At 38.6% G+C, this 16948-nt stretch overlaps 1 protein-coding gene across 1 annotated transcript; it reads left to right on the top strand.

Moving 5' to 3' along the window:
- The first annotated feature begins 766 nt into the window (after positions 1-766).
- Positions 767-16902, top strand: sh3gl1b (SH3-domain GRB2-like 1b). The gene is made up of 9 exons (XM_079467548.1): positions 767-1169; positions 8278-8346; positions 9394-9466; positions 10774-10917; positions 11010-11143; positions 11380-11538; positions 12453-12556; positions 12649-12782; positions 14674-16902. Exons 1-9 carry the CDS (start codon positions 1125-1127, stop codon positions 14865-14867), a joined length of 1056 nt encoding a protein of 351 aa, XP_079323674.1. The 5' UTR covers positions 767-1124; the 3' UTR covers positions 14868-16902.
- Positions 16903-16948: the final 46 nt, after the last annotated feature.

Here is a 16948-nt window from a genome sequence, read left to right as displayed (position 1 = left end):
TATGACACGTTCTGTTTAGGCTTGTGTACAAATCATTATTTCAAAAGGTTCGATGTTGAAAAAAAAACATGACTGAATGTGGTAGAAAAGAGGCCAGTGTGACAATAGACAAATTGAATGAAAACTGTGAACTGACCTTGTGACTCAGTAGTGGGTCAGTGGGAACAGCGATGATGGAGTCATTCTAAGCTAAATGAAGAAGATTTTCTATATCTCAGCAGCTCTAAGTCTGATTCCTTTTAATGCACCACAAGCAACCTTAAAGACAGCACATCACTCTAAAACTCTAAAGAAGGGGTTGGGTTGTTTTCCTGTCCCATGTTGGGTGAATGGTGGACATAACGCACTGCTGGGTTAAAATGATCCAATGTTGGGTTGTTTTTAACCAATATCTAGTCAAGCATCATGCAAACCTTGTTTGTTTTACTTACTTACCTGTGTGGCAGCGCTACCTGCTGGTGGAAGGTGGTAATGCACGGTCCACCTGCGCGCTCCACTATCTCTCCTCAACACAGATTAAAGTTCCTCTCGTCTCGTGTGACCACAACTCGCACATGTGTTGCCAGGATAGCGATACAAAAGAAGTGCATATTTGTTTTCAAGTAAAACGCATAACTATAACAATGTCTCTAGTTAAAATATGAATCTTACTATTACCAATTGACTCGAATAATTAAATAAATGAATTTCAGTCCTTTGCAGCCATCATCTGGTCAATACAGCGCTCGCATTTTGAGTGTAATACACGTACTTGCCTGTAGTTGGCGCTTCTGTCCCTTTCCATTTTCCAGCCCCCTCTACGCTCGCGCAAGGAATGTGCTTGCGTTGGGCAGGAAACCGCTAGTTTCTCAAGACTCATAAATGCGGTGTATGTTAAGCGTAATAAATCCACATTTTAAGAGAAAGTCACATTTTTAGAGAAACTGTTTCATCACAGCTTGACATAACCCTTCCCAACAGCTACCAGGAGTATTTTTTTTGTGGAGAGTGGGTGTCGTTTATCCGAGGACTTGAGTTTTATGTTTCACTCAGCGACCGTTGACTTTTTGTCACACTGTTGTGCCAGCATAAAATCTACTTCATAAGACTTTCTTTCGCCGAGAAAAGGGAAGTACGCTTTGAAGATGTCCGTGGCGGGCTTAAAGAAGCAGTTTTACAAAGCCAGCCAGGTTTGCGAAATACTTTTTTCCCTGTTGTTTTCTTCCGTTGAACCGCAGTGCCGTGCCAGTTAGCTTAGCTAAAAGTTAGCCTGCTAACGCTGCGCCAAACTTACCTCAGCTAGTCAGCAAAGTGTTTCTTGTGCTGTTGCATGCTGTGTGTGACAAGTTCTTGACCTGTTCGTGTGTGTATTTTGCTATTGTGTAATGTCATGCACTTGAACAATATAAACAGCTTTATTTGTGTTTTATTGTTGGATCCTGTCTTCTAGTGTTACAATGCGTCTGCTGTCATATGCATTATAAATAGCCAGTGTCACTTTAATGCTACATTCACGCATCGGTAGAAGTGATAATGTGTTGCATTTGTGCAGAAGTGCCTGTTTCTTTGACTAGATAGTGAAATACAGCGCCCCCGTTTTAATACAGCGATCCATTTGCCACGTTTACTGCAGTAAATGTTTTGGCACACTGAGCATACGTTTGATATTGAATATTACATGTGAAAATTACTTTAGGAAAAAGTATGCATGTGGATGTATGTGCAATATAGGCAGGGATGTGCCGCAGCATCAAGTCTGCCCGAGATTTCCGCATTTTCCTTTTGACTTCAATTTAAATACCATCTGTTAGCCAAGTACATTTTCAGTGGGTTTTTGTGTTTGCTTTTCGTGTTTCCATGGTTGTAGGTCACACTTTTAGCTGACGAATGTAGGTGGAAACTGTTAGTTTGCTGTGCTGGTTTTCATTACAATATTCTGCATAGCCAGTTATGCGAACGTACAGTGTACAACATTTATTATACCGTCGTAACGTTTGTGCCACAGATGCCCTGTGATGCTAAAATATAGTTATTGTTGTCCATTTCTAATGAACTTTTTTTTACATGAAAATCTGTTAAATAGTAACAGATTATGAGAAGTTGACAAATAAACCAACATCAAAAATGTAGAAAACACACTGTTAATAATATATTATTCGTATTTATAGTATAAAATAACATAAAAGATATTCATCTTCATTGTCATTTTTTTCTACATTTTTGTTGTCACACCATAGGACACATGTACGTTTTTTGGGTCTAAAATCACAAAGTTTTTTCACAAATATTTGTGTTTTCCCTTTATTATGACAGCTGGTATAAAAAATAGCTAAGGACTGTACATGTACCTGTTTTAAAGAAACCTTAATTTCATTAAATAATTACTGATGTATTTGTAAGTTATCATAGCATTTGTTCATATTTATTTTGAATAATGTATTTTTATTAAACTAGTACCAACAAATATAATAACACATTTATTTGTATATCTGTTATGTTCTCGGGTTTGAGGCAGCCATTGTGGATGCATAAAAGTGTTAGTTGTTGTTTCACTTTGAAGTGAGTCAAATCTGTCATCAGGAAGCCCCTCCCCTAAATAGATGACATTTCCATTCTGGTGGATCAAAGCATGTAAATGTACATGTATGTATTTGGCATATGCAAATGGCTTTGTGTCTTGTAAATGAATATATTTAATTTCAAGCGATGAGAGTGCAATAAAGCTATACGTTATTGTGTGTTCTCTGGAAAACGAAGCCATGACCCTTTATGTTGCTAACTCAATGCTTCCCAGTTGTTACAGAAACACCAACAACAGCCTTTCCATTCAGACTCTGAAGAACCTTTGTTAAAAGCTGTCGTAGGTTGTTTATGGCATAATTAACTCAACGCTTCAGTTAATGTGTTTTCGACAATTTGTTAGTTTCGTTGCCTCTGGTCTTTTTCCTGAGGGAACATCACAGATGCATAGGAAACAGTGCATCTCAATCTCTGCTGCACTCAGCAGGAAGGGTCAATTTCCTTTTCGGAGCGGACTCAGATTTGGGGACACAAAAAAGTGAAGACTGAAAGTACAGTGGGGCATGGAAAACGGGACAGCTGGTGGCGAGTGTTTGGGACTGAGAGGCGTAGGAATCATGTAGCACTAAGGGGGCTGGGGGTGCTCTGCTTGGATTTTTATTGGACTGCAGTGCTGCAGAAAACATGTTCCAGCGTTCAATACATGACAGAGACAGGAGACCCTGCCAAAAACAAACTCGCACACCAGTCACTCCCTCGATCCAGCTGAAAACGCTTTAAGCTTTGTTGTTGTTGTTGCTTTAAATGTACACATAAAGTCAACTGATTCTGTTTTTGAAAATTGTAGCACTTGAATTTATTATTTTGAGTGCATTCTTATGCATGTTCAATGCTGCTTCAAGTGTTGTTGACATAACAACAAAACAGTTTCTCCAGCTATTACTCTCAGTGGGATAATGTCAGCCTTAAAGGGCAAGTGTCTCATTTCTGTCACTAACAGAACTGCAGAAATACAACTCTTATTTGTTTCTGTTGTAATTCAGAGTCATGAATTCTGCTCTCTATTAAACGCGCAGAGCATAACATTTTCATGTGGAGCGTGATCTCGGTTTGCAGACTTTTCCTGCCAGGTGTGCTGGCAGCTGCATTTGTGTCAGAACAGAACTTTGCCTTCATTATCAGCATTGTGTCACAGCCGAACCCCAGCATTATCTCTTACGCTGCTGATAAGGCCTCTTTTTATGAAAAAAAAGAATAATTGTGTTGCTCATAGTGGGAGTTGAGTAGTTGCATTGTGGGAGTTTCTGATTGAAATCATTATTCTTGGAGGGAGCAAAGAGTCCTCTTGTCTCTCTGGAATCATTAAACATATTTTCTGGAATATGCATGAGTTAAATTGGCGTCATGCCTATAGCCCATTATTTTTGTGTCAGTTGCTCTTTTTGAAATACTCTCTGGTAGTGAATTTGCAGTATAATTCAACCTAGATTCAAGTTATTTAGACTCTTTCTTACTCTTTTAATAATCATCATAATTGTGAAATTGAAACTCTTTGAGCGGTCTGAACAGTTTTTTTCCTTCCACAAGAACTTAACTTAGATCAAATAGTGATCTAAGTGAAAAATAAACCAATTCTCTTCTCGTGCAAGTTTTACATATGTTTGGAGCTTGATCAGTGCAACCAATGTTTACGTCATAACTGACATTGACTCAAAGCTGCAATCCGGAACGTTTGCTCTTATCTATGTTTAAAACGTAAATTTGAAGGTTACTTTACGTGCATATCTGTATGTTGAAGTCAAATAATGTCAAAATGACCTTTTCCACAAAAACGAACCTGATAGCGGAAGTTTTTAGTCACCATTATAAACTTGTCATTGCAAATTGTCCTCGCAAATTAATTGCACGACGGCATACTTGTAGGATTTTTGTGAATTAAAATGGTCAAACCTTAAGCACTCATTCCCAGCACGTGAAAAGAGGAATGGCTCTTCCACATCAAATATTTATTATATTTAATTATTAATTTGCCCTATTATGGGGAATATGGACTGTTATGGATGTGACAACTCTGAAAGCTACACTTACATGCTTACAAATTATGCTTTCAGAATAAAACAAATGCTTTAAAAACTTAGGTGAGACCTTAAATGGGCTTTAAATTGGGGTGCATGATTAATCGTGATGATTTATGCTTCCTACAATTAATTGAGCATAATAGTTGTGATATTAATGTATTTATAACACATTATATTATTATATGATATAAATACACTACGTGTGAGAAAGCTCTACCCCCTTTGGTGAATTTAGTTATTCTATTCTATCAAAAGTCTGGAGTTATATCTTAGAGCGTGATGGGTTGTAATGTGATAGAAGCTCTGTTATGTAGGTAGGGGCTTAACAGTTTCCGGTCTTATAGTAATTAAAAGAACTTTAAAGTCAATACGATACTTAATGGGTAGCCAGCGAAGGGATGATAAAATTGGGTTTATGTGATCGTATATTCTAGACCTGGTTAGAACTCTGGCAGCTGCATTCTGAACTAACTGTAGTTAGTTTGTTTATTGATAATGCAGGACAACCACTAAGTAGTGCATTTCAGTAGTCAAGTCTTGAATGACAAATGCATGAATAAGCTTTTCTGCATCAGCAACACATAGAATATTTAATAATTTGGCAACATTTATAAGTTGGAAGCCTGTTTTTGTGACATTTGAGATGTGATTTCCAAATTACAGGTTGGGGTCTTATATAACGCCTAGGTCTTTAACTGTATTTGTTGGAGTAACAGTGCAGCCTTCAATTTGCAGGTTATAATCCAAAATATTCAGTTTACGTGTCTTTGGTTTTATAAAAATTTTAAAGAAGGAAATTACTGGTTACAAACTAAAATCAACATAAATAACGTATTGACTGCTTTCTTTTTTGCTCTAAACTAATTTTTGTAGGGGAGTGTTCCGTTGGTTGATTGCGTGCTTTAAAATGTGCTGTTGAAAAAGTTCAGTGGCAGCAGATTATAACCTATTCATTGGCTGTAAAGTACAGGCCTAATAAACATGCTAAACAAAAGTTAAAAAACAAAAGTTCTGAACTGACAAAATAATCAAGTTTATTAATCGGTCGTGATAAAAATTTTAATCATTATTTTCATTATTAAAACTTCCTCATTATAATTGTATCCATCATTTTACCCTAGGTACTTGACATTTAGGTTATTGGTATGGTGAAAACCCTTGGTAAAGTTTTAAAAAAATGTTTTTTGCCAACAAAAATTACGGATTGCATCTTTGGGTATTGTGACGATGTGGTCTGGTAAGTTATCAGCTGTTATATTTTACAATACTATCCTCACCTTGATTTAAATGTGAAATTAGTGGGAACTTGAACAGCGTGACAGCTGGGTTTTAAGAGTTGATAAATCAATTAAGAGAAAATGAAGGCCCTTAATAAGTATTAAAAAGTCTTAAATGCCATTTTCCAAGGTATTAAATTGTGTTTCATATTTCATATGTGTCATATGCTAAAGTTTCCCTGAATTGAATCATTGCGTAGCCGAATAGTGGGAGGTCCATTTATACCCGGTTGTTAAACAGCCTCGGTGACTCGTGGGGAAATGCAAGTTTTCATGCAAATGGTTGGAGGATAAGGAGTTGGATCCATGGCTGAGGCCCGTCTCTGGGAGTAACCTTGAGGCGCACTTCTCTGTGTTTCGGAAGGCGATTAGCGTAGCTTCGATGGGTATCGACACTTTCTTGTCCCACATGCTAAGTGTTAGCCACAAAGCTGGTTTCTCTTTCTAATAAACCTTGCTTTGGGTTAGTCACTCAATAATTATCTTGTGCTTCGTTCCCACCCTTTCGGAATTATGTAGCATTATTAAGGAGTTATTATAAACTAAGAGTGTTTAGTTTGACAATCAGTATATAGTAAGTATAGTAAATGTTAGTGTCTTCAATGTAACCAGCTAAAACAAAGTGGCGATGAGGTCTTAAAATGTATGAAAACGGTCTTAATAAGTATTAAATTTAGCTCCATGATTCCTGTATATACCCTGTTGAACACGTCAGTCTGAGAAAGTCACTATCTATGGCCTTAATCTAAGCAGTATCATGTTTCCCATCTAATTTATTGTGTTGACTCTATCCAGTATCTTTCCCCACACCAACATATTGGAGGTGTTTGGAAACGGCGGTTGACTTGCTTGCCACAAAACTCCAGTTAATTATTTATCTGTATCTTTTTGTGCCCTGGTCTGCTTAATGAACTGAATTATGCAAATATGCTCGATGATGTCGAAGAATGAGGAGATCACCGCAACAGACACCTCCATGACAAAAACACATGTAGGGTTGTAATGGGGGGTTCTTGTTTCCAATCTTTTGTCTTGAAATAGCAATGATTGAGTAGGAATTGACCACCTAGAGCCTGTCCTCCTATTTCCGCCGGTATATCAAATTGATCTCTATTTGTGTATCTGAATAATCCCAATACTTCCACAGCAGTCGCTCTGTTTTTAAGTGCTACAGCAGATGTTGCAATAGCTTCCCTGAGTGTTTTTAGGCCAAGTTTAAGAAACCATTCGTTTGAGTTCTTTAAATGTCTTAAAAACCAAAGTCACCACCATATAGCCGTTTTAGAAGCCCTACGAAAGTGAAACATTGTATTTTGTATTGATTTCCGACAGCCAAAAAAGCAACATATTTGGATTTCTCAGCATTTTAAATTGCCACTATAAAATGACATGTGTTTGAGATTATAGTGTGATGTAATCTGAAAAGCATCCAGCAATGAGGTTAAAAAAACAAGGAAACTATCAACATATGTTAGTGTAGATTGAAACCTAACATTGTGTGCTGTTGAACGGTTGTACCATGACTGTCATTGGTGCTCTGTAAGCCTGTGAGTCGTGACATAAAAACACACGTGTTTCTCATAGGAATAACAGCTGTAATGTTGGAAACAGGTTCAGGCAACACTGTACAATTCAAGTGTACAGTAGTTTTGAATGATGTTGTTTAAAATGCTATTAAGGCTGCTAGCTGTGTATAATACACACAATCATGTGTTACAATTCAATTGAAACATTGGACTTTCTTATTCAGTGCTTATTGTTTTTACATGTGTATAGTGCGAAAAGCAATCAACTTATAAATTCACACAGTTTTCGAGCTCAGAAGAGACCGCAAAATGTGGAGGAATACAAACTGTACGTGGGTGGGAAATTGTGAATTGACAGATGGCTGTCAACCTGGCCTGTGGATTTCTTGAACGAGAAGTTTAACATCACACCTTCTATGACTTTCTACTGTCTGACACCACTAACCTCTTTTCGTACGTCATTAGTGTTTTCTCTGCGTGATATTCTGGAGCATTACATAATCAGTGTTAGAATCAGATTCTATTTTAAAGTTATTATTGGTGTCTGGTTTATTTCTTCTGTTAGACTGAATGCAGCTCAAAACCTTTTATTTTACCAGTTGCACTTTACTGAAAGATGTAATTAAGCTAGACTTAGGTCACCTGTTAACCGTAAACTCAAATTTCATTTTTGTAGTGACTTAAGGATAACTGGATTTTTTTATTTCCTGGACTATGCTTCATCTACTTTTAGTCAACCGCTGCAAAATATTTCATACAGGACGTGCATGATTTTGCATTTGAACGGTCTTCACATTGTTTTTGTCTGGTTAGTGTTATACTGGTTAAAGTGACTTGAGTGTTGAACTGTATGGCTCGCTGCAAGTTTGTTAAAATGACTTCTCTCTGTTGTATCAGATGGTGAGCGAGAAGGTTGGTGGTGCGGAGGGAACAAAACTGGACGAGGAGTTCAAGGACCTGGAGAGAGTGAGTAGAAAGTGTGTTGGAGGTAGTCGGAGGAAAGTGCGCTCTGAAGACTTCCGTTTAAATACATTGAGATTTCACAGACAAAGCTTAGCTTATGTCAGGTTTATGGCTAGTTAAATTATTATATTTAAGAAGCCTTTTTAAAATGATATAGTAAAAAACAAAGGTGTGCATCTTGAGAGAAAACAATTGCAATGACATTTTAATATATCATAGGGCAATTTATTCTGTTTATTTTAGTCTGGGACTAGTTTTAAAAATTGTCTGTGAAATCGGGCAAAGTGATTGAGAGACTTGATCTCGGTCCCATACATCCATAAGTTGCTGTGGTTACATGTTGAAGAATATAATATAAAAAATGAGCAAGAAGAAAATGCAAGGAGGTCACATTTGCATGGGATTTCTTGGTGTTAAAACAGAAGTCATGCACGCAATAAAAAACTCCCCCAGAACTCTGGTATATATTTAGGTAAAATTATAGATTCTTATTCGCTTACAATATTTCCCCCAAATTTTAAATAAAAATAGTGTTTCTAATTGCATTTAATTGCAGGAAATGAAAAGTGGAGAAACTACAAACAACAGTCAGAATAACAGAAAAGCTGCTTTACATTTTTTCTGATTTCAAATACTGCAAAGAAAACAAGTTCATATTTACTTGAGCAAACAACGGTTATATTTGTACATGTATTAAGGAAAGGTTCAAAAATAAATTTTTGTGATAACCTTGATTTTTAAAACCGTTTAATCGTGTGTCTTTCACAATCCTGTCGGATGACTTTGTCACTCCTGAGGTTTCAGTTTGTTGAAATTCAACAGACACTGGACCCGAATGACCACAATAGATCTAGAAATGCTGATTAAATAAAATTGGAATGGTTTCTTAATTTTTTCTACGAGTAAAAATGAAGATTGTGTTTTTTCCTGGAAAGAGTACGAACAAATAAATATTACTTATATAAATAAATGTTCTGATGTTGTGTCTGGCCTGTAGTGATAGATGTTTGCGCGTTCTGTGTGGTGACCCCCCCCTCTGTGTTTTTGTAGAAAGTAGATGTGACAAATAAAGCTGTGATGGAAGTAATCTCTAAAACATCAGAGTACCTGCAGCCCAATCCAGGTAAGAGCTTAAAAAACGAATGTACCAGGTTATTACACTCTCTCTAAAATATATAAAGTGTATATTCCAGAATATATCCTTGATATACAGTGGGTACGGAAAGTATTCAGACCCCCTTCAATTTTTCACTTTGTTATATTGCAGCCATTTGCGAAAATAATTTAAGTTCATTTTGTTTCTCATTAATGTACACACAGCACCCCATATTGACAGAAACATTTTTTGTAGATTTATTAAAAAAGAAAAACTGAAATATCACATGGCCATAAGTATTCAGACCCTTTGCTCAGTATTTAGTAGAAGCACCCTTTTGATCGAATACAGCCATGAGTCTTTTTGGGAAAGAGGCAACAAGTTTTTCACACCTGGATTTGGGTATCCTCTGCCATCCTCCTTGCAGATCCTCTCCAGTTCTGTCAGGTTGTATGGTAAACAGCCATTTTCAGGTCCAGAGATGCTCATTTGGGTTTAAGTCAGGGCTCTGGCTGGGCCATTCAAGAAAAGTCACAGTTGTTGTGAAGCCACCTCTTTATTATTGATGCTGCCACCACCACGCTTCACTGTTGGGACTGTATTGGACAGGTGATGAGCAGTGCCTGGTTTTCTCCACACATGCCGCTTAGAATTAAGGCCAAAAATTTCTATCTTGGTCTCATCAGACCAGAGAATCTTATTTCTCACCATCTTGGAGTCCTTCGGGTGTTTTTTAGCAAACTCCATGCAGGCTTTCATGTGTCTTGCACTTAGGAGAGGCTTCCGTCAGGCCACTCTGCCATAAAGCCCGACTGGTGGAGGGCTGCAGTGATGGTTGACTTTCTACAACTTTCTTCCATCTCCCGACTGCATCTCTGGAGCTCAGCCACAGTGATCTTTGGGTTCTTCTTTACCTTTCGCGCTTCTTTAGGCTCTTCTCCCCGGATAGCGCAGGTTGGCCGGACGGCCAGCTCTAGGAAGGGTTCTGGTCATCCCAAACGTCTTCCATTCAAGGATTATGTAGGCCTGTTATGTATGTGCTCTTAGGAACCTTAAGTGCAGCAGAAATGTTTTTGTAGCCTTGGCCAGATCTGTGCCTTGCCACAATTCTGTCTCTGAGCTATTCAGGCAGTTCGTTTGACCTCAGGATTCTCATTTGCTCTGAAATGCACTGTGAGCTGTAAGGTCTTATATAGACAGGTGTGTCGCTTTCCAAATCAAGTCCAATCAGTATAATCAAATATTGGCAGAATCTGTATTTTGGTCGTTACTGTACAACATTTCTGTTTGATCTGTTCGGTCTCTTTATTCAGCTTCTTATTTGTTTCTCGCAGCATCTCGTGCAAAGCTGTCTATGTTGAACACTATGTCTAAAATCAGAGGGCAGGTGAAGAGTCCCGGTTATCCACAGGCAGAGGGGCTGCTGGGAGAATGCATGACAAAGTACGGCAGAGATCTCGGCGAGGACACAAACTTTGGTGGGTTTTGCTTGAGATTCACCTGACATGTAAAGTGCAACCAGACATACACTGTGCAGATACAAAACTGAGAATGTATAATTTGTGTGCAGGTGATGCTCTGATCGATGTCGGTGAAAGTATGAAGAGGTTAGCGGAAGTGAAAGATTCTTTAGACATTGATGTCAAACAAAACTTTATAGACCCTTTACAAGGCCTATGTGACAAGGACTTGAGAGAGATACAGGTGTGCTTTCTTTTTCTGTCTGTTTCACACTGTACATACACATAGATTCTAGAATACTTGCCTATTTTAAAGAGTGTATGTACCGACTACATATGTTTACAAGTTAAGAACAGGAGGGCTAACATAAGCAGTGTAATTATGTATTTATTAAAGCAGTTGTTACTCATATTTTTATTGTTTTTGCTTTGTCTGAGTGTACTTGATTGTAATGGTTTTTTTTTGTCCTTCTTTGTCAGCACCACCTGAAAAAGCTTGAAGGACGCAGGCTTGATTTTGACTATAAGAAGAAGCGTCAAGGGAAGATTCCAGATGAGGAGATCAGGCAGGCCCTGGAAAAGTTTCACGAATCTAAGGAGGTGGCCGAGATCAGCATGTACAACCTTCTAGAAACCGATGTAAGAATTTAGCGTCTTTGAGACAGCTTGATTCTTCATTTTAAAGCCTGAATGCAGGGGGTTGCTCTAATCCTATTAACAGCAGTGTATAATTTAGTGTTTGTGATGTAATGTCACTATCGTTTGTACTTCTACATAATTAAATTTAGTAGCTCTTGAAAAATTCTGGCAATGACAGTCGCTCTTAGTGGTATTAAAGCTGAACCTTATTTCTTGTACATCAGCCCATCAATGGGTCAGGGCAGATAATCCAATAAATCTGTACTGCAGTTAAATAAATAAATCCCCCGGTCACTGACTGAAGCAGTGCTGTTTTGTCAGCGCCTGAGCTCCATCTGTTGGTTTAAAATGGGAATAGCATTTATCAGACACTCATCCAAAGGGAAAAGTGCGAGGGAAACAATGAAGATTTTTTTTCATTGTAGGCCAGAAGCAGTCGCAAAGAAAGCTCAGTGGTTAAAGCACGAGGCTAGCAAAACCAAGGTCATGGGTTCGAACCCAAGGATTGCACATCCTCAGATACAAATGTATAGAATAATGGATAAAAGTGTCTGCCAAATGCGTAAATGTACCTTGATCATAATTAGAGGCTGCAATCATATGAATCCCTGCCTTTTATATGAAGGTGATGTTAAATTCACACCTGTATCCGCCATGTTAATTAAGCAATGAATGAAAGATACGCTCCCAGTTGTAACATCTGTTGTCAAAATAAAAATGACATCTAGTGGATAGTAGTAGCAACAACATTCACGTTAATGAAAGTTTAGTGTTCGTGGAAATATGATTCACGACTTTTTGAGAATCGTTATCATATCATCCGCATTTAAAAAGCAGATTAATCTATATATTTTTTGCCCAGCCCGAGTGACTATATATATCTGTTTTCTTTGTGTGTGTTTCTGGTTGTGCAGATTGAGCAGGTGAGTCAGCTGTCGTCACTTGTTGAGTCACAGCTGCAATACCACAGACAAGCTGTTCAGATCCTGGAGGAACTCTCTGACAAACTCAGAGACAGGTGTGTGTACGTGTGACAGCATGTGTTCTTACGAAACGTTAGCTAGCAGTTTTAAGAATGAAGTGACCTGAATGACTGCTCTAACCAAACAGGATGAAAGATGCTCAGTCTCGTCCTCGTAAAGAATACACTCCGAAGGCGAAACCTGTTATTGAATTTGGAGACACCAACGAACAATCGAATGGTGGTTTTACTCAGATATCTGCCCCACCTGCACGTAATCCAGGTAAAACCATACAGAACACATTCCAACTTTTTCCCGTTCTGTTGTGATTTTAAAGTGAAAAATGGAGCCGCTTCAGGATCAGAAAAGATTGTCAACATCTCTGTTACACTGAGAAAACCACAATAGAGAGAGAGAAAGACACATTGTGCTTTGTGTCCCCGCGGCCCGGTGGCAGGGTGTGATGAGACGGCCTGTCCACTAGTTTGTGTGTTTGCGATTGTGTGTGTGTGTGTGTCGGGCAGGCCAGATGGGCAGCTGTCAGCTGCTTACTTCGTCATCCAGTGACCCTGTTTTGTGTTCTTTTCCCATTACGTCATTAGCCCCAAACCACCAGTTTGGCAGAATGACATCGAGGAAACCCAGATTGCGTGAGTTTGAGGCCGTATGCATCAGTATGTGTGCGCATGGGGAAGTGTATGTGTTTGCGTGCGTCGTGGGTTGGAAGAAGATGAGGAAACAGGATGTGATTTATTGATAATGTGCATTAAAATAAAGTTGCCACAGTTGGTTTTAAGTATATTTTAATCTCCAAACATCGGCTGTGGGTTGCACAAACTAGAGACTGCAGTCTCATCATTTAATACACTTCATATAGTGTTCAAAATGGGATTTATGAAGGGAAACGCTACTGTTCTCTCTATTAGAAAATGTAAATTGCATAAAGCAAACAGGTGACAGTGAACTGCGGGGAGGGTGCTTGGTGTGAAAGTGTCTACCTGTGTGTGCGTTTGTTTATAAATGTGCACACGTTGTGCAGCTCCAGCTAACCGAGTGAACACCCACTACAGACGGAAATCTGGGGTCTTCTGACCTTAGACCAGTGCTTTGGCCCCTGACCCCTCACTAACACATCTTAATCCAGATGGTTGCAGTGGGATTTAACTGCGTTTAACACTAACTCGCATAAGTGTTTTTTTAAAGCAGCCGCTCGTTGAGGGTGTGATTTTGGATTAACAGACTGACCTATGTTTTGTTTTCAGGAAACTGTAATAACATTAAAGAATTGTGTCCTTTTCTTGATGTTCCAGAAAGAAAAGTGTGACGTGTTAAAAAACGGACAACTTGAAAATAATGTAAAACGTTTCCGTTTTCAATGTACACTTTAGGAATTGAACGCATCTATAAATAATTTACAATGTTCACATCATGGGAAAATGTATTTGTGCATGTCAAATTTGGTTTTGTCATGAGTAATTCAAGTCTCATACTTTATACTTTCAATTTTGGTCCTCCTGCTTAAGAAGGCCCGCCTGGCTCATCTTAAGTTTGACAGTGAACATAAAAATTATTCAGAAAAGGCTTTAGAGAATGTGCCAAACATGACTCCTGTTTTTGGATGTAGAGAAATGCTGACTATGACCCCAAGAACACCATCCCTACAGAGAGGCACAATGTTGGAAACATTATGCTTTAGGACTTTTATCTGCTACGGGTAAAGGATGACTTCACCTCATTGAGGAGCTGTGGGACGACCCATGTACCGTAAAATCTTGGATGAGAACCTCCTCCCCTTAACTAGATCAGTGAAGATGGGTCGTGGATGTGCCTTTAATATGACAAAGACCCAAAACATATTGCCAAGACAACCGAAGAGTGGCTTAAGGAGAAGCACATAAAATGTCCTAGCCAGTCTCTAAACCCTAGTCCTATAGATGGCTAAAACTCCAATATGCTGAGCGACAGCCAAGAAACCTTAAAGATTTACTGAGGAGTGGACTAAAATGTGTCCTGATTCCACCAAATTTCATACACTGAACCTTTCAATTGTTTTGTGTCCTCTTTGGTCATTTGTTATGCATTTATCACTGCCTTTACGTGTTATTGTGCCAATATTCCTCATTCCCCAAATACATTCTATTCTCATGAAATCCCTCTCCATCTCTCCCCTCAGCAACGGAGCAGCCTTGCTGTAAAGCACTTTACGACTTCGATCCGGAGAACGAGGGGGAGCTGGGCTTCCACGAGGGCGACATCATCACTTTGACCAATCAGATCGATGAAAATTGGTATGAAGGCATGCTGCACGGCCAATCCGGATTCTTCCCTCTTAACTACGTGGAGGTTGTCGTCCCTCTGCTACAATAGGAGGTCCCACGCGAAGGAAAGAGGAAGTAAGGGGGAGAGCGAGAGAGAGAGAGAGAGAGAGAGAGAGAGAGAGGTCGATGAAAAATAAAAAATAAAGTAAGATGGAGGAAAGTGAGGTAGGGAGAAAGGTGTCAGTTGAAGTCATCTTGGTCTTCGTCCTCGCCTGTTATCACATTGTTGCCGTTGATCCAAATGTACCTGTACTTGGGCACTTTTACACATCGGTTTATTTTTGAAGGGGGAGATTGACAACTTTTCACATTCCATGACTGACCGACCGACAGCGTAACTCTGTCCTTGAGCTAAAATTTCAGACATTAACTGGCTTTGTCAGATTACCGTTTTGTACAACACTCGCTGAAAAGAGATGAAAACAGATTAAGATGTCCCTGTGGTGAATTTCTGCATTTCAAGAGTAGAAAGAAAATTATTGGTCTACTCAATAGAAATCCTCTGAATTGTGAATCGTTGCATTATGACTGACTGGTCCCTTTACCGCCCCCTGCTGGTCAGGCTGTGACACAGACCTGCCTCAGATTAAGGAGTAATCTTCATCTGTGACATACACATTAACTCAGCACTGTGGGGCCCGTGTGTGTAATGTCCCAATGTGCAGCAATCCTGAGCCACAGTCCTGTAGAGAGGATCTAGTGCTTTTATACGCTACATTATTGTAATGTTTTTCTACAGCTTGTCCTACTCTAATATTTTCATGTGTATTTTTTACAAGGAATGAATTGTAAAAAAACAAATTACATGCTGAATGCACCTTGGTCCTTGTGTTGTAAAGGTGAACTAAACGCTTATAAGGGATGTTTTTTCTAAAACAGATGTTTTAATCTTGCTGCACTACAACCGTTTTTAACATTAAAAACACTCATTTTTATATTCCATTAGGAAGACAGATACACCGTTAAAACACTACTTGTTTGTTGTCAGAGGGAGAAATGGCCAAATAGTTGACTCTATGGAAAGTAATAAGGGTTTAAATGTATTCTTCCAGCTTCCAGAATCTCTCTCTCTGTCCCTTCCTCTGATATCAGTTTACTTTTCATCTGATGCTGCTGGCAGCGTCCTACAATGCCAGGTGTGTATATAGGCATGTTGAGGGAGGATTTTGGCTCAGATGCCCCTTATTTGAAGGAAAATTTTACCTATTTAGATTAGATAAATCGTTCTTTAGTGTTCAGAAAATCATGAGATAATGCCACGTCTCTTACATTTACGCATTTGGCAAACCCCATCACATATGATGTTTGGAGCTTTAGAAATGTCGGGGGTCAGTTTGGATCTAGTTAAATGAAGATCAAGTGCTTGGTGAAAATATGGAATACTGCACCGTTACACTCCATACAACATCTTTTGGCGGTTGTTTTCCTGTCTGCACCAAACGGCTCTCAGTTTTCCTCCCAGTGTGTGTTTACATGTTTTGTGCACAGTTCTTTTTGCTTGTCAGCACACGTGTGCTGGAGCAGACAGGCCACCTCAATGTGATGAAAATGTGAACGAAACAGAAGGCGATTACAGTTTTAATGCCTTTTTGATGGCATGAATGGGTCTAGAACACCAAACAAAAGTCAGTTTGATTTACACGATAATATGACGTTTCTGTCTGTCTGTTTGTGTACGAAGGGCTTGTCGGTTTCAGTATTTGGCATGAGCTGTAACCAGATGTACAGGCATGTGTACAGATGTGCCTTTGCAACACTACACATTTAAAGAAATGAAAGCAAATGGGTTATTTCTGTCTAATCCAACCAGAATAATCTAATGAAAACAGATCATTCAGGTTTGACTCCTTTAGTATTATATTATTTTTTATATGTATACAAACTATTCAACCTTTTTTATTAATAATTTTAGCATGTTATCTTAATAGCATAGAAAGCTGATTAATGTTGTAGTTTTAAAGTGTCCTCTTGTATGTCTTGAAGATTTCACTGCATTATGTTGTTATTCTTAAATATCCCAAACCTTAAACATGTGTATCTTATTGTGTCCTGTTGTCTTTAAGTAAATACATTTAAGAAAGTAAGAGTATGAACTTTGTTTTTCTTAATAGGAACATGACCAGTCTTTGG

Source organism: Barbatula barbatula, assembly GCF_947034865.1.
Source record: "Barbatula barbatula genome assembly, chromosome: 11".
NCBI lineage: Eukaryota > Metazoa > Chordata > Actinopteri > Cypriniformes > Nemacheilidae > Barbatula > Barbatula barbatula.
The sequence above is the reverse complement of the archived record's forward strand: the minus strand, read 5'-3'. Positions and strand labels throughout refer to the sequence as shown.